This window comes from Schistocerca gregaria, chromosome 2, assembly GCF_023897955.1.
Source record: "Schistocerca gregaria isolate iqSchGreg1 chromosome 2, iqSchGreg1.2, whole genome shotgun sequence".
NCBI classification, from domain to species: Eukaryota; Metazoa; Arthropoda; class Insecta; order Orthoptera; family Acrididae; genus Schistocerca; species Schistocerca gregaria.
The window spans coordinates 374,750,348-374,774,369 of NC_064921.1; the positions used below are offsets into that span (position 1 = coordinate 374,750,348).

At 38.9% G+C, this 24,022-nt stretch overlaps 1 protein-coding gene across 2 annotated transcripts in view; it reads right to left on the bottom strand.

The window, feature by feature from the left end:
• LOC126320067 (transcription factor A, mitochondrial) overlaps positions 1 to 21,751 on the bottom strand; it is a 91,872-nt gene extending 70,121 nt beyond the window's left edge. For both annotated transcript variants that reach the window (XM_049993749.1, XM_049993751.1), the window contains exons 1-2: positions 21,633 to 21,751; positions 8,862 to 9,034 (exon numbers count right to left, since the gene is read on the bottom strand). In XM_049993749.1, coding sequence (XP_049849706.1) covers positions 8,862 to 9,034; positions 21,633 to 21,706 — 247 coding nt within the window. In that variant the 5' untranslated portion in view covers positions 21,707 to 21,751. The remainder of the gene's footprint in view (positions 1 to 8,861; positions 9,035 to 21,632) is intronic.
• Positions 21,752 to 24,022: the final 2,271 nt, after the last annotated feature.

Consider the following 24,022-nt stretch of genomic DNA (forward strand, 5'->3'; position numbering starts at 1 on the left):
CTACTTTGTATATTTCCAATATTTGTAGTAACCATGAGTGGGGTACACTATCAAAAGCTTTTTGGTAATCAATGTATGCATAGTGTAGCGACCTTTGTTTAGTTTTAGCTTGATATGTCACCTCTGCATCTATTATCAGTTGCTCTTTACATCCTCGTGCTCCTTTGCAGCAGCCTTTTTCTTCTTCATTTATAATTTTGTTCTTTGTTGTATGTGTCATTAATTTCTGCGTAATGACTGAAGTTAATATTTTGTATATTGTTGGTAGGCATGTTATGGGGCGATATTTTGCTGGGTTTGCTGTGTCTGCTTGATCTTTAGGTTTCAGATAGGTTACTCCTTGTGTAAGTGTATCAGAGAATGTGCATGGGTCTGCAATGTAACTGTTAAATAATTTAGTATTTTATCTTTTCCAGGGCCTTTCCAATTGTGCGTAGAATTAATTGCTCGGGTGACTTCACGTTGCAAAATTATCACTTCAGGCATCTGTGGTTTTGTATGTGTCTGTTTCTGCTTGTATCCACCGCGCATGTCTGTTATGTTGTACCGGGTTTGACTATATGTTGCTCCAGAAGTGTTACATCTCTGTTATGTTTGGTGGATTGTCTATTTTAATGTGTGTGTTATCTATTGTCTGGTAAAATTTCTTTTGGTTTGTGTTGAATGTTTGGTTTTGTTTCCTTCTATTTTCACTTTTTTTGTATCTTCTAAGTCGTTTGGCCAATGCTTGTAATTTCTGCTTCTTTTAATCAAATTGCTCTATCGCTTCTTGTTGTAAGATTTTACCTACTGTTACCTTCTATTTTCACTTTTTTTGTATCTTCTAAGCCATTTGGCTAATGCTTGTAATTTCTGCTTCTTTTCATCTAATTGCTCTATCGCTTCTTGTTGTGAGATTTTACCTAACCTTTTTCATTTTTTGTCTGATATTTCATTTCTTATAAATTGTGTTAGCTGTCCGATGTCTTTTCTCAGTTTTTCTATTCTGATCTGCAGCCTGGGTTGCCATGCTGGTTTTGTGGGTATCTTCTGTGTGTTGGTTGGTTCTGATCTCTGCCGAGTGTGTATATTTAGTGTAGTGAGTGCTCCTACATAAACCAGTAGTTGTAACTCTTCCATAGTTGTATTTTCATTTATTTTGTTGTGTATGATTGTGTTGATAGTTTTTATTGTTGTGGGTTATTTGGTGGTCTATGCAAGAATGGTCTAATGTCTCTATTTGTGTCTTTGTATTCTATATATGTCAACTGAAATTTTTCTTCTATATCTAACATTTGTGTCACTTCATGTTCTATTTGTGCTTGTGCTGGTGGCTGTCTTAAGATTTCATTTTCCTCTGATTGTTTAATTGATGTGTGTTGTTCTTTGTTTGTTTGCTCTGGGATGTTTGAGTCCATTACTGTATTTTATTCTTCTTCTGACAGCACATTATTTTGTTCCAGTATTTGTTGTACTTGTTGTTTGACGTTTTCTAATTCTGACTGGGGTATCCTGTTATTTTTGATTACTACACAAATCTGATCAGTTAGTCTTTGTTCTGTTCAAAATTTTAATTCTGGGTATCTGGTAATAAATTTTGCGTATACTTGTGACCGGTATCCAGTTGTGTTGGTTCCTAAGTTTGTTGCTTGGTATAACAGAACATGAGGTGTCGATTAACTTCATCTGACCATCTGATCCTCTGTCTTTGTTTTCCTTCTAGAGTGGTTGCAGGGAGCATATCCTGCAAAACACCTCTATCTGGATTTAAATCTTTTCCATGTGGCTAGCAGTGTTGTTACCATTGTGGACGGGCACAGGGTTCAAGAGTCGTCCCAGACCATGACAGCGCTTGTCCGAGGCTTCATTAGTTCTGTCCTGAACCAACTAATCACACTAAAAGGGGGGTTAGTCCTATTAGTGGTTTGTTCTTTTCGTCGCCTTCTACGACTGGCAGAACATACTGAAGGCCTATTCTTTTCCCGGGCCATTATTATTATTATTATTATTATTATTATTATTATTATTATTATTACTATTTACTTTCATTGCTGAGTTTTAGACTAATTTGTTGAATGTTTAGGCATTAAGCTGGCAGAAAGAGTTCCATAATTAGTTGGCACAGTAAACTATTAATCTGAAATGTTAATCTCGCAATTCAAATTGCCATAAATACGTTCGTGGTACTGAAAGAAGTTGACAACTGAAAGTTACTAAGAATTACAATGACTTCAAGTTAAGTGGCAAAAGACAAAAGAAAGATCTGAAAATTCATATATAAAAAGTCATCAAGAAGACTGAATAAATCTCCCTAAAAACCACATATTAATGACAACAGAAAGAGGAAATGTAATTACAGCTCTTTATATAATCAAGTGGCAGACAGGGTCTCACAAACGAGACTTGGAAATTTTAGATGAGCTTTATACTATACACTGATCATCACCGAAAGGCCAAGATGCTATGCTTTTGTACGATGAGCTTCTTCAGAGTTACCAAACTATCAGCAATAACCAGATACCATGGTAAAGAATCTTGGGAGCCCCTGTAAGAATTTTCCAAGCTGCCCATACATATATTGCCAGATAAGAGGGTTCACTGTGGTTTTTCCTAGCCAAGATGCAAGTTTATAATGTAACTGTATAGATAAAAAACAATTCATCCAACCGCAGCAGCAGAAAAAATACATAAAGGTTAAAGAAATCTGCAAGCTTTCAGAGACATTGGCTTCTCCTGCTGGCAGAAAGGTTGAAGGGAAAGGAATAGGAATGAAAGAGAAAGGAGTAATGAGGTTTAGGAAATGGGAAGGATTCAGAAAAGTCACCCAAAACCCTGTGTCAGGGGAGAATTACTGGGCAGGATGAGAAGGTCTTTCCTATAAGGTATAAGAAACAAACCGATAATTTTGGAGTCAGCATGATGTTGGGGGAATGTATGATGGCAGCAAGGCCATGTTAGTATATATGAAGGTGGCATCAAACAACGAGCACTGAGACACTTTCTATACCATCTGGATTCGTCCCCCCTTCCTTCCTAACCAACACCAGCTTTTCTCACTTGTGTAAGTGTAAAACACCAACAAGCTTTGAAATGGGGGCCAAGTTCACTCATTGCCACAGATTAATAACGTCATCAGCACAAGGAAATTTCTGAAGTACACAATATGTTCAATGCTCTTCAGTTGCCAGCAGTCAGTTGTCTGTTGGTGTGAATCTTGTAAGTTACAATGAATCCATGACGTGCTGCCTAATATTTGTCTCGTGACTTCAATGATGGGGTGCAGGACAGCCTGACGCACTCCACTGCCATGGAATACTGCTGCCTCTGATGTGAAGATCAGAGTGTCTTCGACCAGCATCCCACTGGGGGTCAATCTAGGGTGACCTGGTAGCTGCTGGCCACACACATAGCCTGGGAGAGGCACAGTCATGCTGCCCCCCTCGCTGTACCTGTAAGCGACTACCATAGTGCTGGCCATCTCTCACTGGGAAGCTAGGGCATATTACTGCGCAGCTACCATCATCTGGGGCAGAGCTGTTTGCCACTGACCTGGGTGCGAACTCCAGTGTCTTACAGACCACCTGGGTGAAGCAGCATAACATACCACTGGTGTCCTGACTGCAAAACAATACTTCCAGTTCACCACCCTGCATGACACCGCCCTGCTGAAGATGTGGTTTCCAAACTCCCAACATGAAACACACATGCCACTGAGCTGGACGACTCACCAACACGCCCGCCACTAAGCTGCCTTTGGAGGAGCTATTTGAATCTTAAGTATTCTGAAAATAAATGTATTGACAGCCAACAATGTGTCACTGGCACACTCAGGTGTTTCAATGGACCACACTCTCGCTCTCTGCACAGCATCCTGCAACCAAGGAGACCAAAGATTCCTGGGTCTCCACATTTCCATGCCACTTTATTTCAGTGCATCCTCCTACTGATCTTATATTTGAACTGTTCTCTCTCCTTCTCCCACTGTTATATCCTTCTACCCTATTCCTATCCATTAACTCGTACTTAACACACCATAGTGAACTACAGCGAATTTCCCCTACCTACACCACAGTCGGCTCACTAGTGTCATTTTCTTATCACCTTCCTTTGGTGTTCCTCCTTTGGCTAGCTACTAACTCTCCCTGCTATCCATCCATTCCAATTTCCTTGTTCCTCTCATCCCCTCATCCAACACAACCCTTCATCCCTAGTCAGGCTGCATTGTAAAGACAATGTAGCACTGTATTACCTGTGAAGAAGCTAGGGGTGAGAGGGGGAGGGAGGGTGAGAGGGGGAGGGAGGGTGAGAGGGGGATGGAGGGTGAGAGGGGGAGGGAGAGTGAGAGGGGGAGGGAGGGTGAGAGGGGGAGGGAGGGTGAGAGGGGGAGGGAGGGTGAGAGGGGGAGGGAGGGTGAGAGGGGGAGGGAGGGTGAGAGGGGGAGGGAGGGTGAGAGGGGGAGGGAGGGGGGAGGGAGGGGGGAGGGAGGGGGAGAGGGGGAGGGGGAGAGGGGTATGTGAATGTGCGGGTACAGGGGTAGGGGTGCAAGAGAGAAATAGGGGTATAAAAACATAAAACGTTTTTATTTTCAACGTTAGAAGTTCATACCATTTTCTATTCATTCAGTGCTAAATAATGTCCTCAAGATAGCTATCATCAGCAGCAATTCACTTTTAGAGACTATCTCTGAAGTTTTGAACAGCTCAATAAGTGGTATGGTGTTCACTTGTTCAATAATCTGCTTCCTTACCTCTGGTAGGGAGTTTAAAAATCTTTTCTTTCAGATATCCGATCGAAAGAGGTTACAAATGCTCAAATCTGGTGAGGTCGCAGGTCACTTCACATCAACCCTTAAAAGAAAACAGGCATCCCTGAAACATGTCTCTCAAAACACTAAATGAATTTCAGGCTGTGTGAGCTGTAGCTCCATCCTGTTGGAACCACAAGTCTCTTAATCTCTCTTCTATAATGATCTCTTTCATTATGGGCTGCAGAAAATTTTGCAACAGTGAAATGTAATATTTGGAGTCCATGGTCATAGTTAAACACCTTCCTCCCCAAAGATATGCCACACCACACCTTTAGCTTATGGGAATGTAGAGGTTTTTTCTGAATAATTTGTGGGTTACTTTCAGCCCAGATGCAAAAATTTTGTTTATTCTCAAACTCACTAAGAAGAAAATGTGCCTTGTTCCTATTGAAGAAAGCTGCCTCTGGAGGGATTTCTGCAAGCATTTGCACACACAGGTTTTGGTATAGTCTGCTGGACTCAATTCTTAGACCGTAACTGTATTGAATGGATGAAAATTCAAATACAAAATGTAAAATCCTCTTCAAACAGATCTAAAATGTCCAAAGCAACAGCATGCCTCTGAGTAGAACATCTTAGTGTGCAACTAGTTTCCTCCAACTTATTATGCAACAGCCTCCCCCAAGATCATTATTAACTGTCCAATACCACCTTTTTTATGTGCATCCATGTATTTCCCATATGATTCAGTACTTCCTAGGGCCTTTTATGTGTATTTTTATGGGTATCGTTCAGTTCAGTTCGCCCGAAAACCTATTCTTCTTTGACATATAGAATATTCTGGAATGATGTACATTCTCATGATTAATAGATTGTTGTCATTAACAAAAATATCTACAGATGCCAAATTAAATATCAGATCATGAAACTGAAGTAATAAATTTTTAGCAACAAATATTAAGGGGCTATGGAAATGTTAGCATAAATAACTAACGTCTCTACTTACCATAATTGCAATTTGTAAATTTGCTAACACAAAAACCTCGTTACGATTCAAATGAAAATAACAATCATTATCCAGCATCGTAATTTCATTTGTTATTCATTTTTATGTAATTCATGGTAATTAATGATGCCTGTAAATTACGCAGATATTTACCTCTTGTTAGTTACACCACCCATATTTACGAAAATCTGATATTTGATAAAACATGTGTACTTAATTTATGTAATCTGGCGAGGCACGGTGTGTATAATTGGAACAAATGTTAGCAATAAATTAATTACGAAATTAAAGTAAAATCAAAATAATTGATTAAGTCAAAGTGTGAATTAATTGTCACACACAAAACCAAGATGATGATAAAAATATTGTGCTATTTGACATATTTCATAACCTGTACAACTGTAACAGCATTTAGTTTAGATGAAATTGTTTTTAATTGTAAGTTACATTTTGTAACAAATTAATAATGGTAGCGATTGTTAAACTTGTGTTTAAAGTGACACAGCAAAGCTGCACAGGCAGTCAGTCAAGTTTTGTTTACTTCAGGAGTCAGTTTGGTTTAGCTCAATTTTATAAATTGTTTTGCACCTATGTCAGTTCTGTCGATCAGCTACTGTCAATAAATAATTTGTCAAGCTTGAAATTTTCGTAATGTTTTCATTATTCGCAGCATCCACAACATCAATGAACCACAGGTCAACACAAGTTAAGTAGTAACATTTAAAGATTGTTACAAACCGTTGAACCCAGGAACAAATTGCATCTGTATTAGCCACAGCTTTGTTGTGCAAAATGTTGAACAGTTACTGAAGAACCCTTTGCATCACTATCAGATATTGGATGTTTAGATGTTGTCATTCTATGCATGCATGGCAAATCCCCGATATGCTCTGGTCAAAACCATTTTGGCTACTGATCTGGAGTCCCTGATGGAACAAAGGGAGACCATACGCAACTGCCTCCTCCAAGCACCACGCGAGCAGTTATGCCTCTAAACGGCCCAGTCGATTCTGCCACACCCATATAAATAAAAAAAAAAAAACTTTGGTTGATGTCTACCTTATCCCCAACAAGGGTCAGCCACACACTTCTATTTACATTAAATCTGCAAACAAACAACAGTACTTACATTTTGACAGTTTTTCCATTTCAAATATTCAGTCCCACAGTGTCTTGGTGTTCAAGGCATCTGCTGAGGTGCAGACTCTTTACAGTAGTACATTGCCATTGTCACCTTAGCCTTCACTGTAGGTAATTATTCCGCTAGTGTAGTTGAAAACCAGATTTCTCAGGCCATCACATCCAATCCTGGTACTGTGATACCCCCAAAAAACAACCCAACTGAGGAATACACTTCTTGTCACTCAGTACTGCCCCTGTTCTTGAATGTAATAATCAGCTAATTCAACAATGCTATGACTTCCTAAAATCATGGTCTGAAATAAGGTCCAGTTTTTTGTCCACCACCTTTCATTCTCCCCCACCCAAAAAAACACCTCATGAATATCCTAGTGCTAGTCACACCCTATGCTCCTGCATGCTTTTTCTTAACCTATACCGGCTACTCATGTGCCTTTACCTGCTGTAAGACTTGCCCGAACCACCTTCCTACCACCACCTATACCAGCTCTGTAAGTGGAAAAACATATACTATCAAAGAGCGAGCCACCTGTGAATTGACACATATTATATGCCAGCTGTTTGGTCTTCTACATTGGTTTGACAACCACCAAGTTATCATTTAGGATGAATGGGCACAAACAGAGGGTTTATACTGGCAACATGCATTCTGTTGCACGGCATGCTCTACACCATGAGTCTGAATTCTCCCCACACACCAGTTTCTCAGAACTCCACTGGAGGGAACTGACTTTGTAACATGTATTTGGTTCTTGCCACCCCTAGCCTAAATTTACGTCAGCTTCTGTGTTTCATCACTTCATTTCAGTAACTATTCCTTTTCTTTGCTCTCTTATTTATTTTTCTATATCTTTTATTTTCCAACCTGTATATACCCCCCCCCCTTTTCTGTCTACCACTTATAATGTATTTAGCTTTCCACTCTATTTCAACCTTACATGATATTTTTTTCAGTAATCTCTGTGTTACGCATTACTCTATCTTCCACTTCTAAGCTATCAGGTTTTCATATCTTGTCTTTCCTTCTCATCCTGTCCAGTCAGTCTCCCCGCGATTATGAGTGACTTTTCTGTAACTCTTTCCATTTCCCAAATCTCATCAGTCCTTTTCCTTCATCCCTCTTCCTTTCCCTTCAACCCTACGCCAGGAGGAGGAGCCACTAGCTCCAAAAACTCACACACTTCTGCATCTTGTGTTTTCTCCTGCCACCAATTGGCAAGCAGATTTTTTTTATCTATCCATACTACTGCTTATATAGGCAAATACTTTTGCACAGTTACAGAGTACTACAAGTATCTAACAATACATGTATTGGGCTTGTTATAAAGCTTAATTAAAATTATATATGTTTGTCTGGTAGTTTAAGAACAGCAATGAAAATCACAGACTTGTAAGAAAGACAGACTTCATCTGTAAACTGAAACAAAAAGTGCTTTATGAAAACATTAAATTGCTTTGTGCATTTTGTTCAGGAACCTGATTATCTTTCACAAGATATTATGCTCATAAAACAACTAGATTTACTTTCTTTCTGAACTCAACATCACTGAAAAATGGACACACAATAAAACAAAGTCTATCTTGCAAGATGAACTCTGCATTTCAATTCAGCTTACAATATTAGGACGTATGAAGTCAACAATGTGATCACTATTAAAGGGTCAATCACAAAGTTGGTTTTGAACTTCATGATCCCTTTACTTAATTATAACTGTAAGGAGAGAATGAAACAAGCTTACAAGAGATCTGATGAACTACATGGAAAGTACCTAACACAAATAACAGTGGCAGTTATTTTGACAAGTGACAGCTTGATTTACCCATGCAGGACGTATCGGCATATTTTGATTATCTTATGGTGAACAAGCTGTCTAGTCTCCACAGTTTTGAATAAACTAGCATGTTGCTGTGCATGCAAGTAAGTCATAAGACTGGACACTCAAACTGCAATGTATAGAGCACCCAGTTTGGATGAGCATCATCACTAACCTGTGGCTTTTGCCTGGGGATTTTTCTGGATAATAGAAGGTCTTATTTGTTGCATAAAACGAAAATATGGTGTTAATGGCTTTTTTGGTCGAGGAGGTAATCCCAGCTTCTCCTCAACTGACTGTTTCAGTCCACAACTTGGTTGGTCAGCAGGAAAGCTCCCAAGACTGTGTCTGAAAAAGATTGTGATTAAATAAAAGAAATTATGAAAACATTAAATTTCTTAAGATGGCTTTGTGCAGAAACTTTGTTACTTATTGCAAAAAGTTATGAACATAAAATATATAGAATCATTTTCTTTCAAAACATAACATCACTCTTAAAAGATTAATGTAAGTGAAACTATCTTAACAGATCCGATGAATACTACAAACACAATTTTTAGATCTAAATTGTGTGAAAACTTTGTTACAAGAATCTCACTCTAAAAACACACGAAATAATAAGAGAATTTAAAATATAAATTTGTGTCAGTTCCTAAAAATGTATTGCCATTCTTTCTAAAAAAAAAGTTATACTGACTAGCAAGTTTTTCTTGGAACCAAAGGGCAACTAAAAGTGACAATGTCAAGTACGAAGACTCAATAGCATTTCTATAAGAACCATGAAACACTGCCTGAGAAGTCTGGTTGAAAAATTAGTAAAAAGTAAATAGATGACTAATATATAAAATCCACACACATATGCTCATTTGGTGGTAAAAACCAACACTTTCAAGCACACAGAAATACATCCATCATGTACAAGCACATCACGTATCCCAGCAATTTACAATTATTGCCTTAAACAATATCTACACTTCAAGTCACAATTCCCTGATATGTCACTGCCCTAAGCATGAACCAATTTGATCTTAGTGACATAGCACACAGTTTGCTGTACATCAAAAACCATTATTTCATTGCACAAGATGCTAGTAATGAAATCTTTAACTTACTATACAATGAGGTGAATACATGAAAGAGGGCACACTTCAATTATTAGCTGTAATGGCTTTTAACAACATTCTTTCATATGTTGTTGTTGTGGTCTTTAAGTCCTGGGACTGGTTTGATGCAGCTCTCCATGCTACTCAATCCTGTGCAAGCTTCTTCATCTCCCAGTATCCACTGCAGCCTACATCCATCTGAATCTGCTTAGTTATTCATCTTTGTCTCCCTCTATGATTTTTACCCTCCACGCTGCCCTCCAGTACCAAATTGGTAATCCCTTGATGCCTCAGAACATGTCCTACCAACCAATCCCTTCTTCTAGTCAAGCTGTGCCACAAACTCCTCTTCTCCCCAATTCTATTCAATACCTCCTCATTAGTTATGTGATCTACCCATCTAATCTTCAGCATTCTTCTGTAGCACCACATTTCAAAAGTGTCTATTCTCTTCTTGTCTAAACTATGTATCGTCCATGTTTCACTTCCATACATGGCTACACTCCAAACAAATATTTTCAGAAATGACTTCCTGACACTTAAATCAATACTCGATGTTAACAAATTTCTCTTTTTCAGAAACGCTTTCCTTGCCATTGCCAGTCTACATTTTATATCCTCTCTACTACGACCATCATCAGTTATTTTGCTCCTCAAATAGCAAAACTTCTTTACTACTTTAAGTGTCTCATTTCCTAATCTAATTCCCTCAGCATCGCCCGATTTAACTTGACTACATTCCATCATACTCGTTTTGCTTTTGTTGATGTTTATCTTATACGCTCCTTTCAAGACACTGTCCATTCCGTTCAACTGCTCTTCCAAGTCCTTTGCTGTCTCTGACAAAATTACAATGTCATCGGCAAACGTCAAAGTTTTTATTTCTTCTCCATCTATTTTAATACCTACTCCAAACTTTTTTTTGTTTCCTTAACTGCTTGCTCAATAAACAGATTGAATAGCATCGAGGAGAGGCTACAACCCTGTCTCACTCCCTTCCCAACCACTGCTTCCCTTTCATGCCCCTCGACTCTGATAACTGCCGTCTGGTTTCTGTACAAATTGTAAATAGCCTTTTCTCCCTGTATTTTACCCCTGCCACCTTCAGAATTTGAAAGAGAGTATTCCAGTCGACATTGTCAAAAGCTTTCTCTAAATCTACAAATGCTAGAAATGTAGGTTTGCCTTTCCTTAACCTTTCTTCTAAGATAAGTCGTAGGGTCAGTATTGCCCTCACGTGTTCCAACATTTCTACGGAATCCAAACTGATCTTCCCCGAGGTCAGCTTCTACCAGTTTTTCCATTTGTCTGTAAAGAATCTGCGTTAGTATTTTGCAGCTGCGACTTATTAAACTGATAGTTCGGTAATTTTCACATCTATTAACACCTGCTTTCTTTGGGATTGGAATTACTATATTCTTCTTGAAGTCTGAGGGTATTTCGCCTGTCTCATACATCTTGCTCACCAGATGGCAGAGTTTTGTTAGGCCTGGCTCTCCCAAGGCTGTCAGTAGTTCTAATGGAATGTTGTCTACTCCCAAGGCCTTGTTTCGACTCAGGTCTTTCAGTGCTGTGCCAAACTCTTCACGCAGTATCATATCTCCCATTTCATCTACCTCCTCTTCCATTTCCATAATATTGTCCTCAAGAACATCGCCCCTGTATAAATCCTCTGTATACGCCTTCCCACTTTCTGCTTTCCCTTCTTTGCTTAGAACTGGGTTTCCACCTGAGCTCTTGACATTCATGCAAGTGGTTCTCTTTTCCCCAAAGGTCTCTATAATTTTCCTGCAGGCAGTATCTATCTTACCCCTCGTAAGATAAGCCTTCCTTAAATTTGTCCTCTAGCCAATATACAGATGCTTTCATAATGTTGAGAAAAAAATATATATTTGTGGTGAACACACAGTATAAGATGCAATATATTACAGAAAACAGACTGTTCCTTCTGTATGACACAATATGATCATTAATAACAATTATTAGCAAACAGTAGTCTGAACAGCTTTAAATAATGAATGTCATTTGTAGTGTCTATTTTTAGATGCCGAGGAATGAAAATTCTTTTGTAAAATAAATATTACCTTTTTATTAACTGATCACAATATTAAAAGAATGGTCTAAATAAAATATATGCTTGTAGCCCCCAGTTCAGTGCAAGACTGACACAATTTTAGCTGTTCATAGGTTAATTTTACTTTTAAGAAACCATAAGCACATCATTCGGATTCAAGATGCTTAATTGGTCCCATTCCAGATTCTTCCAGTCCAGATAATTTCTTAGGTGGCCACTATAAATCAAAGCTGGGACATCTGAGACAATGGACAATTGTGCAAACAACTAGATCAGGTATGTGATCTAGTCTTGCTGTCAAGCGAATGTTCAAAGTTGTTGCTGCTATATTTAAACAACCAGAAAGCACACCTAACAATTCATGCTGCCACACAGTCTCCTCTTTTATTATTATTATTATTATTATTTTAAAATCCTCATGCGCTGTCTTTCCAATATTTTTTCTTTTTTTTTTTTTCAAATATGTTTCTATACTGTTAAATTTCAAAACTAATCAGGTTACTTGTAAGTAGAAATAATACATAGAGTGAAGTACAAAAAGGAAAAAGCACGGAGTGGAGTGAAAAACAGTGTTCAAAGTGATAAACGAGTTTTTTTAATGTTCTTGTTAACACAATTTAATCAGTTAATACAACACTGACAGTGTATGAGGATTTATCCAGGTGGACTGCAGGAGAGGTGACAGGACGAGAAAAGGGTAGGTAACTACTGGGAGATGGGAGAAAGAAACACAAATCTTTCTAAAAAAATTACTGTAATTACAGGACAGGATAGGACAGGAAATGAATGGGAAAGGGCAAAAAGAAGAGGAAAAATTGAGGACAAGGGAATGGGACAACAGTTGGAAGAGGTGATCAAGGATGGGGAGTAGTGAAAGATTAAGCTTCGGAGATAATGAGAACGGAAGATAGTGTCATGACAGAATTCTTCTCCTACTTGGAGATAGATTATTTATACTACATTGTAGTATGTAGTCCAACTGTCCATCTTTGAGACCCATTAGTGGTGGTGACAGGTCAGATTTACCTAACTGTGACAGTGCATTAGTCCACATACAGACAATATCTCCAAGTGTTGTGTGAGTGCACAGTTACCTCACTGCAACACAAAATAATAAACTCATTGTATGTTGTACAATATTCATAGTTACTTCCCACAGTTTCATGACTGAATCGAAAAATAGTTACGGTAGCCTTCCTGGATCACCCTGATTACGTGCCTAGATTTCATGGTCACAACATGAATTACTCCAATGCTGTGACTAGTCTGTACTTGACATCAGCTACAGAACTAGAATTCTACTTTCATGAAAGGTCGACATTCGTAATTCCGTTACAGTTGCAATAAGTGATATGGTTCGCATGTGATAAATCCACTTTGTGCTGCTGCTTCACAGTTCATAACAGAAAAATCACTGTAAAATATTCACTTCATTTTGATGGTATCTTATGTTTGGAAAACAAATCCTAATCGGGAAGATATCATTTGAATAAAAATTATCATTGAAATCCCAATAACGATTCTATTTCGATGACCAAAATCACATATCAATAGCAAGGTATCAATCAGCTGTAACATTCCATATGTCCAATACTTAAGAGACATCGTCAAAAAAAGGCTTGTTCCTATGCCATCATCGGAGGGAACAAAAAAGGGAAAAAAAATCATATTATGAGTGCTTGCTTTGTTAAAAATGGTTAGACAGTACACAAATGTGTTTCTTAAACCATAATTTGCAGAGGAATTACAAGAGATCTTGGCCTCTCTGATCATTATTATCAGATAAAGTTAAAGATAAGACTGCCAAAATTCCATAAATATGCAGGGCCTAAAAAAAGGTTGAAACTTCTAGGCAGAATAAAACTGTTTGTCAGACTGAGATGTGAACTCAGGACCTTCGCCTTTCGTGGCCAAGTGTTCTACAAGCTTTCTTCCAGGAGCGCTAGTCCTGCACATTTTGCAAGAGAGCTTATGTGAAGTTTGGAAGGTAGGAGACGAGGTACTGGTAGAAGGGAAGCTGTGGAAGGGTCGTGAGTTGTGCTTAGGTAGCTCAGTTGGTAAAGTACTTGCTCACCAAAGGTAAAGGTATCGAGTTTGAGTCTCAGTCTGGCAAGCAGTTTTAATCTGCCAGGAAGTTTCATATCAGTGCACACACTGCTGCAGAGTGAAAATCTCATTATGGCTAAAAGAAAAAAAAAGGTTCTTCTCAGGATATAAAGTACATATTTGTTCTATGGCACTGGTAAACACACCTGGGATGAAGTGCACATGGAAAACAATGTAACTGCTCTGTTCTCTAAATTGTGCACATTGCTTAAATTAATTTTTGATGAGATGTTTCCAAGTCATGCTTGATTGGCTCAGTTGTTAGAGCACATGCCCACAAAAGACAAAGGTCCGAGAGTTTGAGCCTGGTCCAGCACACCTTTTTAATCTGCAAGAAAGTTCCCTATCGGTGCACACACTGCTTCAGGGTGAAGAATTCGTTTTGGAAACGTTTTCCAGGCTGGGGCTAAGCCATGTCTCCACAATAGACTTTCTCTCAGGAGCACTTGTTCCACATGTTGTGCAGGAGAACATCTGCAAAGTTTGGAAAGTACAAGATGAGGTACTGGTGAAAGTAAGGCTGTGAGAATGGGTCACGAGTAATGCTTGGGCAACTTAGTAAAACACTTGCCTGCGAAAGGCAGAGATCCTGTGTTCAGCATAAAGTTTTAATCTGCAAAGAATTTTTGTATCAGCGCACACTCTGCTTCAGTGTGAAAATTTTATTCCACAGGTTTGTTCCCCACATAAGAGCTTGTAATTAGGAAGACATTACTGAAATTAAAAAATAATTCAGGAGCCATTCTAGTCTCTGCACTGAAGGTGTGCACAAACAGCATACAAGCCCAAATAACAAACATAATACACGAGTCCTTTAATTTGGGTTTATTTCAAGACTATCTAAAGCATGGTTGAATTGTGCCCTTACTGAAGAATGGTAATACAGAGAGAACTGAAAATTACAGACCAGCTGCATTACTGTCTGGATGCTCAAAAATAACTGAATCAGTCATGAAAGATAGCCAATGAGTTACATGATAAATGAAACCTTTTCAATGAAGCACAGTTTTGTTTCCGACATGGGAGAAGTACAATATTGTATGTTACAGTTCACAAAAGTTTTACTTTTAAGTTCTTGACAAAGATTACTGTGTTACATGCCCATTACTCGACTTGTCCAAGGCTCTTGCCACTGTTTACTATTAAATACTGCTAAACAAGCTTGAAGCACTAGGTATAAGAGGAACAGCAAAATAATGGTTCCAGTCTTTCTTGCAAAAGAGTAGAGACAGTTTACATATAAGCTGATGATAAACTTTTTAGTACAACAATTGTCAGACAAGAAACATCAACATAGATGTTCCCCATGGTAGTGTGTTTGGTCCAATCCTGTTCTTAAAGTGTATCAATGACTTTCCAGACAGTGTAAGACATGGAGAAAAAGTTCTCTTCACTGAGGACAGTAACATTAAAGTCACCAACAAAACATCAGAACTTCTATTGGAGAATGCCACTCTCAAGGATGTTTACAGTTAAGCAACATGTAATAACAGTACAATGAATAAAGAAAAACATTTGCACTTCAGCACAAACAGGGAAAATAACTGTCGTATTTGGCACAGTCGATAAATCTATACATTGTGCATTTTCAGGAATGAGCACTGATTGCCAATTAATATGGAAGCCACACACAAATATATTGGTAAAAAGATCATCATCATTGGGTTTCACCATCAATTTGTAACAGTCAATGTCCTGTGGTTAAACGCTATTCGTATGTGACATCATGGCTATGGGATACTTTTCTAGTGATTAAAGCCACAAAACATCTATAAACTGCACACACTTTTACAATGCAGAAAAGGGCTGTAAGAATAATAACTAGAGGTTTAGGCTCATTGTAAAGAACTGTTTAAGAAACTGTGTATCCTTACTGCACCAAGTGAGTAAATATACCAATCTGTTGGGCAGAGCTGGAAAATATTACTACATATTTCACTAATAGCTCTATACATAATCATGGAACAAGAGCTAGTTTGATCTTACATTTACCAATGGGAAAAAAACTGAAAACATTTTCTATCAGGGAACAAAAGTGTGTAATAATTTTCTGCATAAAATGAAAAAGGTTATCAAAAAGGCAGCTAAGCATTCTTCATAAATAATTTATATTAAAACAAAGATTCCAAGACATACCAAGTGGGAAAGCGCCGGCAGACAGGCACATGAACAAAACACACAAACACACACACAGAATTACGAGCTTTCGCAACTGGCAGTTGCTTTGTCAGGAAAGAGGGAAGGAGAGGGAAAAATGAAAGGATGTGGGTTTCAGGGAGAGGGTAAGGAGTCATTCCAATCCCGGGAGTGGAAAGACTTCCCTTAGGGGAAAAAAAGGACAGGTGTACCCTCGCACACACACACACACATATCCATCCGCACATACACAGACACAAGCAGACATATTTAAAGGCATTTAAATATGTCTGCTTGTGTCTGTGTATGTGCGGATGGATATGTGTGTGTCTACGAGTGTACACCTGTCCTTTTTTTCCCCTAAGGGAAGTCTTTCCGCTCCCAGGATTGGAATGACTCCTTACCCTCTCCCTTAAAACCCACATCCTTTCATTTTTCCCTCTCCTTCCCTCTTTCCTGACGAAGCAACTACCAGTTGCGAAAGCTCGTAATTCTGTGTGTGTGTTTGTGTGTTTTGTTCATGTGCCTGTCTGCCGGCTCTTTCCCGCTTGGTAAGTCTTGGAATCTTTGTTTTAATATATTTTTCCCATGTGGAAGTTTCTTTCTGTTTTATTTATAAATAATTTGTACTACATGATTAAAGATTACTTAGAGCACTCAGAGTAATTGTTCACAACATCAACAACAAATAACACTAACCACAGTTTAATGCCTTTACATGAAAATCATGTGTACATCTAATGTGTGCAGTAATACTGTCTTGAGATTCTCCAGAATTCAACATCTCACTCTTCTCGTTACTGACAATCATTTAGCATCGAGAACCATAGTACTACTCATCACACTGACTCAGTTTTTCAAGTGGGCTGAGTGAAGGAAATGATAAGCACAGAGATAAGCTGCATGTTTAGAGTCCTGGAGTCAATTCTCCGAACTGACTCGAGCTAGTGGAGGGGGCATAGCACTATATTCGTGGTCCAATAGAACCCAACCAAATGAGGCAATGTAGCTGTTAAGTTATTAACTCAGGTGGATGGAGTTTGCTCTGTCTGGCTAGCCTGATTTAGGTTTTCTTAAATAAATTCAGGCAAATGACAGGATGGTTCCTTCACCAAGGCCACAGCCAATCACCTGTCCTACACTCAGAAAGCATACTTATTCTGTATGTATGTTTTGATTTACTGAATTTCATTGCACAATCATGTTCAGAAAGAAACAGAACATGTTGAATGACTAGAGATAGGATGTTCATATTCACAGGACATGTACATTAGTATGTTGTGCAGAAATGATTAGCACTCCATCACTTCGGTTCAGCACGTGTCCTGTTGCCTAGTAGGCACAGGGTCCACCATGGGCCGTGATAACTTGTCCCTGCTTGATGTCCTGTGGTATAGCCATCTACGCTGCATTCACCTGGTTCCAAAGTTCACCTGTGGTGGATGACATTGGGTCAGTGTTGGACCAGTCATTTCACCATATCCCCACACTTTTTCAATTGGCGACCATTGGCAAAAGGCTGACATCCTGTGTCACCAAGAAGGCACATGTTCATGCACCAAAACATGGTTGTGCACTGTCTTGTGAAAAATGATGTCTGGGGTGTTGTGCAAAAAGGGTGTGGCTACAGGTTGCAGGATATCATTAATGTAGGTCACACAGATTACAGGGCACTGGACCACACCAACTGTGATTTGCAGTTGTACCCAATAGCTGTCACTGTTTGCCTAGTGCGAATACACACTGTTCCACTATTGCACCAGAGCCAAGGAGGATGACAATCTGTCCTGCACCGCCATTTGGAGAACGTGTCAGTCCTCTCTGGGGATGATCAGGGTGGTGCAACCTGATCAATCTCACCATGTTCTACGAACTTCCGTGAACCATTCTGCACACACCCGTTGCACTGTCGAAAAAACTTTGCCCCACACAAGCAGCATCTTCCCAGATGGATGCGTCACTTTTTCACATGTCAGTAATGTGCCCTCTTTTAAACTCACTGATCTGATGCTACGGTTCACGCATTTGTCTGTGAGACATCCTGCACGCCTGCTTAAGTCACAGTGGTTCACAGCAATGTGAGCTACAGGCACATTTCATTGGTAGGTGGTGTTGCACCGCAATACTGTTGACTTTGAACCTGCAGGCTGACATGGTTCAAATGCCAATCATTTCTGCAGAATATACCAATGTGCATGTCCTGTGAATATGTACATCCTATCTTGAGTCGTTCAGGGTGTTCTCCTTCTTTCTGAACATGAGTGTATTACCATAACAATCAACATATCATTGTGTGATGCCTGTAGAATGAACACACATAAATAAGAATTGAGCGACAATCCCTAGATTTGAATAAATGAATGAATGAACAAATAAATAAATAAATAAAAGCAGTACAGGAAAAATCCCTCGGCACTATCCATGTCATCATTTTTCTGCAGGCTGCATAACCTTCATTATCATCCCCTTTCATCTTGCACCTTGTCAATCAAAGCACGAGCTGACAATCTATAAGACAGGTTTTGTTGAAAGTTCTCTGTGGAAGGTATAAACATTCATCTCAACTGTAGCTGTTAAATTGCTGCCTATTACACAAGACAAATGTACTCTTCGTTGATGGATTACTACCTGTTGCTTCAGGTTCTTTGTATACAGCTGTTGCCTCCTCTGCAGAGGACAGCAAGCCTGCAGTGTAAAACATGAAGAATCAAACTTCCTGGCAGATTAAAACTGCGTGCCGCACCGAGGAGTGAACTCTGAGTCATGCTTGGGTAGTTCAGATGGTATAACTCTTGCCCATGAAGGCAAAGGTCCCCAGTTAAAGTTTCGGTCTGGCAAACAGTTTTAATCTGCCAGGAAGTTTCGTATCAATACACACTCCGTTGCAGAGTGAAAGTTTCATTCTGGAACCATCTCCCTGGCTGTGGCTAAGCCATGTCTCCTCAATATCCTTTCTTCCAGGAGTGCTAGTTCTGCAAGGTTCACAGAAGAGCTTCTGTGAAGTTTGGAAGGTAGGAGATGAGGTACTGGTGGAATTAAAGCTGTGTGAATGGTCGAGTCGTGCTTGGGTAGGTCAGATGGGGGAGCACTTGCACATGAAGGCAAAGGTCCTGAGTTCGAGTCTCAGTCAAGCACACAGTTTTAATCTACCAGCAAGTTCCATGTCAGTGCATACTCTGCTGTAGAGCGAGAGTTTCATTCTATGAAGAATCAAGTAATCAATTGTTGGGGAACTGCTAGAATATGGGGAAAATATGTAGCTTGACTTACAATTACTTTACACTATTTCTGGGTTATGATTCTCCGTGCTAAGTAACTCTCAATAGCACTTGGGAGACAGCACGTCTCCTGATCAGTACCAAAAACAGAGGAACTATAGTAGGACTGATAAACTTTTACTGTTACTATCACCATTGTGCATGGTTACACTGGGCCCCTATGTATCTCTCCAATTTTAGGATAAAAGTCAATTACATCTATATCATCATGTCAGTCCCTCAGACCTGTGCATTTTATTGTCAACATCCCTAGAATCCTCCTCCCACCCCCATTCCTTCCCTCAAACATCTATTTAGTTCATTCTTCCCTAGATTCAATTTTGTCATTTAACATTTCATCACTTGTTTTCTTAATTCTCTTGGCACTGAATCAACAAAACCAACATTTTAATGTCTCCACCTGGACCATTTACCTCACTGATTTCTTTAGAAAAAAAAATGTAAAAGCTGTCCTAAAACTGAAACTTGGTTAGGCCAACAGCCTTGGTCCTATTTGAGGTGGCATGCCTTTGTTTTGTTCCAACCATCAAGCTGACTTGACAAACAATTAATGGGTGAAAGGGGGGAGGAGGGAGGAGGAGGGGAGGATGTATGCCCACAGTTCAACACAGAATTTAAATTCACCTTTCTTCACATACAGAAATCATTACAAGAGGGATAAGTGACAAAAATAATCCCAGGAGCAAGCGAGGATTGAACCTGTACCTTCAAAACAACAACATGGCCTCACTAGTAAGCCTGCACAGAGCCGATAGTGTTCTGTATAAACTTACAAAAATTGTCAGTTTGAAGTATCACATAAAAACAGTAGATGAGTACCTTCAGTACAAAAAAAAGGACAGAGGTTGTTTTCCAAAGGAACTCTTTCTGCTATTACATAGGAAACTAAATCATTTCCATCATCATCATCATCATAAATAGATTAGCACTAATCAAAATTTGTTGTTACTATACTTTATACAAGTAGCCTACAGTTGCTGCTCCTGCCACTTAACAAATAATTTAACATTCTTCACATTCCTGAAGATTCTCCTTTGTGGTGAGAGATACGAAACACAATATGACTTCACAAATCTCACCAATAACATAGTTCTGTTAAATGCACCTGCCATGTGCAGTGGGAGTAAAATGGACACATTCCTTGCCAGTGTGTACACATACCATTTTTACCAGAAAAAGCTAACAATACTACAATCACCTAAGCTAATAAACAACCCATATTTCATGTTTTGGTAGCAAGTTATGTAACGAGTAGTGATTTATTAAAATCTGCATTTCTTCAACTGATTGTAGTCCTGAATTATTAAAATTTATGGCTTGACTTGACCTGAACTATTTGTGAAAACTAACTAGTTTACAGTCTCATTTTGTACACAACTTTTTTTATTACTCATTAGAGACCATTGTCATCAATAGAACACAACTGGCACATTTTACCGTTTTTTTTTTTTCTAGTTTATGTTATGTCTGGTGAATAGTTGACATTAATTCTGAATCCATAGGCGTACTAAGCAAACAACTGTAAAGTGCATGGCGGGAGATACTGTTTATTGTATCGTATACTCGTTTCTGACGGGTCCGTTGAGGACTGGAGTATGGTGCTTACTTCCATGAACAAGTGCTGCTGTTACTCTAACAGACTAATTATGGAAAGCTCCAGAATTAAACAGACTTCACATGACCAATAAGTTCTTATGCATCGTAACTTTTGCTGCCCTTAGTAGTGACACTCCATTCACAATATAAACTGCGAAACACCCAACATTACAAAAAGCAAGGACCGGAACTTTTTCACATCAAATATTAATAAATAAAAACTAATCGTACACAAATCCTGCAACGGCATACACCTGTGGGTTTTCACGAATAAGGCCATCAGTTTCAATGGCATCTCTCTGATTTAATAGTACATTAAGACCCTCTATACACTGCGATAACGGCTGGCTGTTCTCTGCTCTTCTATTATCCAGCAGCCAATACCTACTACAGATTACTGCCTTTCACAGGCTTACAGCGTTACATGAATGAGACAGCATTGTCTGTTGTTGCATACTTGCAGCAGCAGGCCACGCCGTTACCATTAACGGGCACAAAATGCACGGAAAGTATTTAACATCAATATTTCACTTAAGTATCTGAGTAACTCAATTTAAAAAGCTTTATTTCACTTCGGTGGGAGTGACTTTCTGTTCTAGTACTAAAACTACGAATGTACAATTTTTTTCTTGTATAAAACAAACAAATTTTACCGTGGCAACAGCACATTCCGAAAATTCTTAAAGGCAAGATTCCCAATCCTCATCATATCTGCGCCAAACCTCATATCAGCTTAGCTTACTGTTTACATTTAGTTGTGTTCACAGGTTGGCCAACATTTCTTTTTTGTCACTTCGCAGTGAAAGTATCGGAAGTTCCGGCGCAGCTTTTAACTTTCTGTTTCTCACACTCAACTTCTGATGTCTCTCTTTTCATATTATTGTTAAGTAACTTAAAAACGAAAATTGCTATAAAATAATTTGCAAATTATTTTGTCTCTTGATCAACATCGTTTGTTAATTGGCTACAGTCAACACAGGTGGCTGTCGATTATTATTAATGTGAGAACTGTACGAAAACATGTTAACATATTATGTGAAAATCCAATTTAAGGCTGGCTGTTTTCGCCTCTTCTATTATCCAACAGCACAGGTCTCCTACAGACTACCGCCTCTCAAGTGGGTATAAGATATTTAGGATTAAAAAGCGACGGAAATTAATTTTACCGATTATCATTCAATTTCACACAAATGCGCTACAACAAATTTGACAAGCTCACTGATCAAGGGCACTAGACACATAATTAATTCAATCCTCCAACAAAACAGACAAAAAGTCGTCATGGTAATCGCAGAAAGCATCTTGGGACTGAGTGTTTAAGAATGAATATCGTGGTTGTAAGTCTTTGTAGCATATGTTACTGTCGACTTACAATTATAAATAATACATAAAATTAATGAGGAATTCAGTTTTGTTTGCATAATCGTGCAAACATTCGTGAAATCGGAGTAGTTCGCTGTGGTAATAAAGAAGAATCAGCTAACATTCAAAATGGGATATGGCAAGGTTTGTCCTCAGCCCCATACAAATTTAGTCTGAACATACAAAAGGTTATCGATAGGTTGAGAGAAGTAAACATAAGAGTAACAATTCATGGTGATAAGGTAGACATGCTGAGATTTGTCTGTTATATAGCACTAACTCTAGAAAGTAAAGGAGACATGCAAAAAATCCTGAACCCAGTGGATAAAATAATGGAAGAGGAAATCCATACGAATAAACACACATAAAACAAAAGCTCTAGTCTGCAGTAGAAATAAAAAATGCAAGACAGCAGTAAAGTTGAAAAATGAAACAGATTACTAAGTGAACAACTTTAATTATCTAGGAAATAAACTCGTGGGTGATGGAAGAAGCTACAAGGTGATAGTATGCAGAACTACCAGGTGAAAAATGTTTTAAGGAGAAGAAAAACTCTTTCACTACAAAGAAAGTAGCCTTGACTTGAGGAAACAGTTATTGGAGCATTGTAACACAGCAGTAGAGCTTGGACGATAGGACTGACAGAGGAGAGGAGACTTGTTGCATTTGAAACATGATGCGACCGAAGAAGGATTAAAATCAGCTGGAGAGAAATGATCAAAATGAGGAAGATTTCATTAGGGCAAGAGAGAAAAGGTAATTCATGAAACACCTAAGAAGAAGAAGGCCTTAGATGATAGTTGATATATTTCGACATGATAGTCTACCAAAAAGAATACCTGAAGCAGCAGTAGAAGGCAAAAATTACAGATGAAGACCAGGACTGGAGTACATTACACAAATCACAGAAAATGGACAAAAGAGAGAGAGAGAGAGACCACAATATCAGAAGCGCAAGACCTCAAGAACGACTACAGCGCTCCCAGTGACACACCACAATATCAGAAGTGCAAGACCACGAGAACGACAATAGAGCTCCCGGTAGCTTGGCAGTGAACTATGAATATGACAAAATTTGGCATGAAAATCCGTATTATTCATTTGAAATACGGAATTTAGATGATAATATTCTTGAACTATACTTTATGGGTGGGCCTTGTCGTTTAGTGCGTATGTGCATGCCTAGAAACTGAAACATTTTTGTATGAATGTGTGGTGTCTGTTCTTTCCGATATGTCTGAAAAAATGGACACTGTGCATTAATATAAGTGATTCGCCTACGCCTAGATGGGCAATGGATTCAGCTTTTCCAGTGCAGATGCTCAAGTACGTTCAATCTCTTGCAGGAAACTCAGAGGGACGAGCATGGAAGAAATGGACAGGGATTGGGGACAGGTGGTGCTTGGTGGGAATGTACAGTGGCCGTGAGTCATGCCGAGATAGTCTGCGCAGTTGCAGTAACACTGTGTCCTGGATGGCACAGTGGTTAACATACCTGCTTAGTAAGCACGAGATGCCAGGCTGGAATCTCAGTCTGGTACACATTTTTACTCATTGCCACTGATTCCACATAATGTTCCTGTGCATCTTACACTAGCAATCCCTTTCCTTTCTCCCCAACTCCATCATTAATTTACATGAAAGGCTTCTGTGACCTTTCAAAGTAATATACTAGAATTCA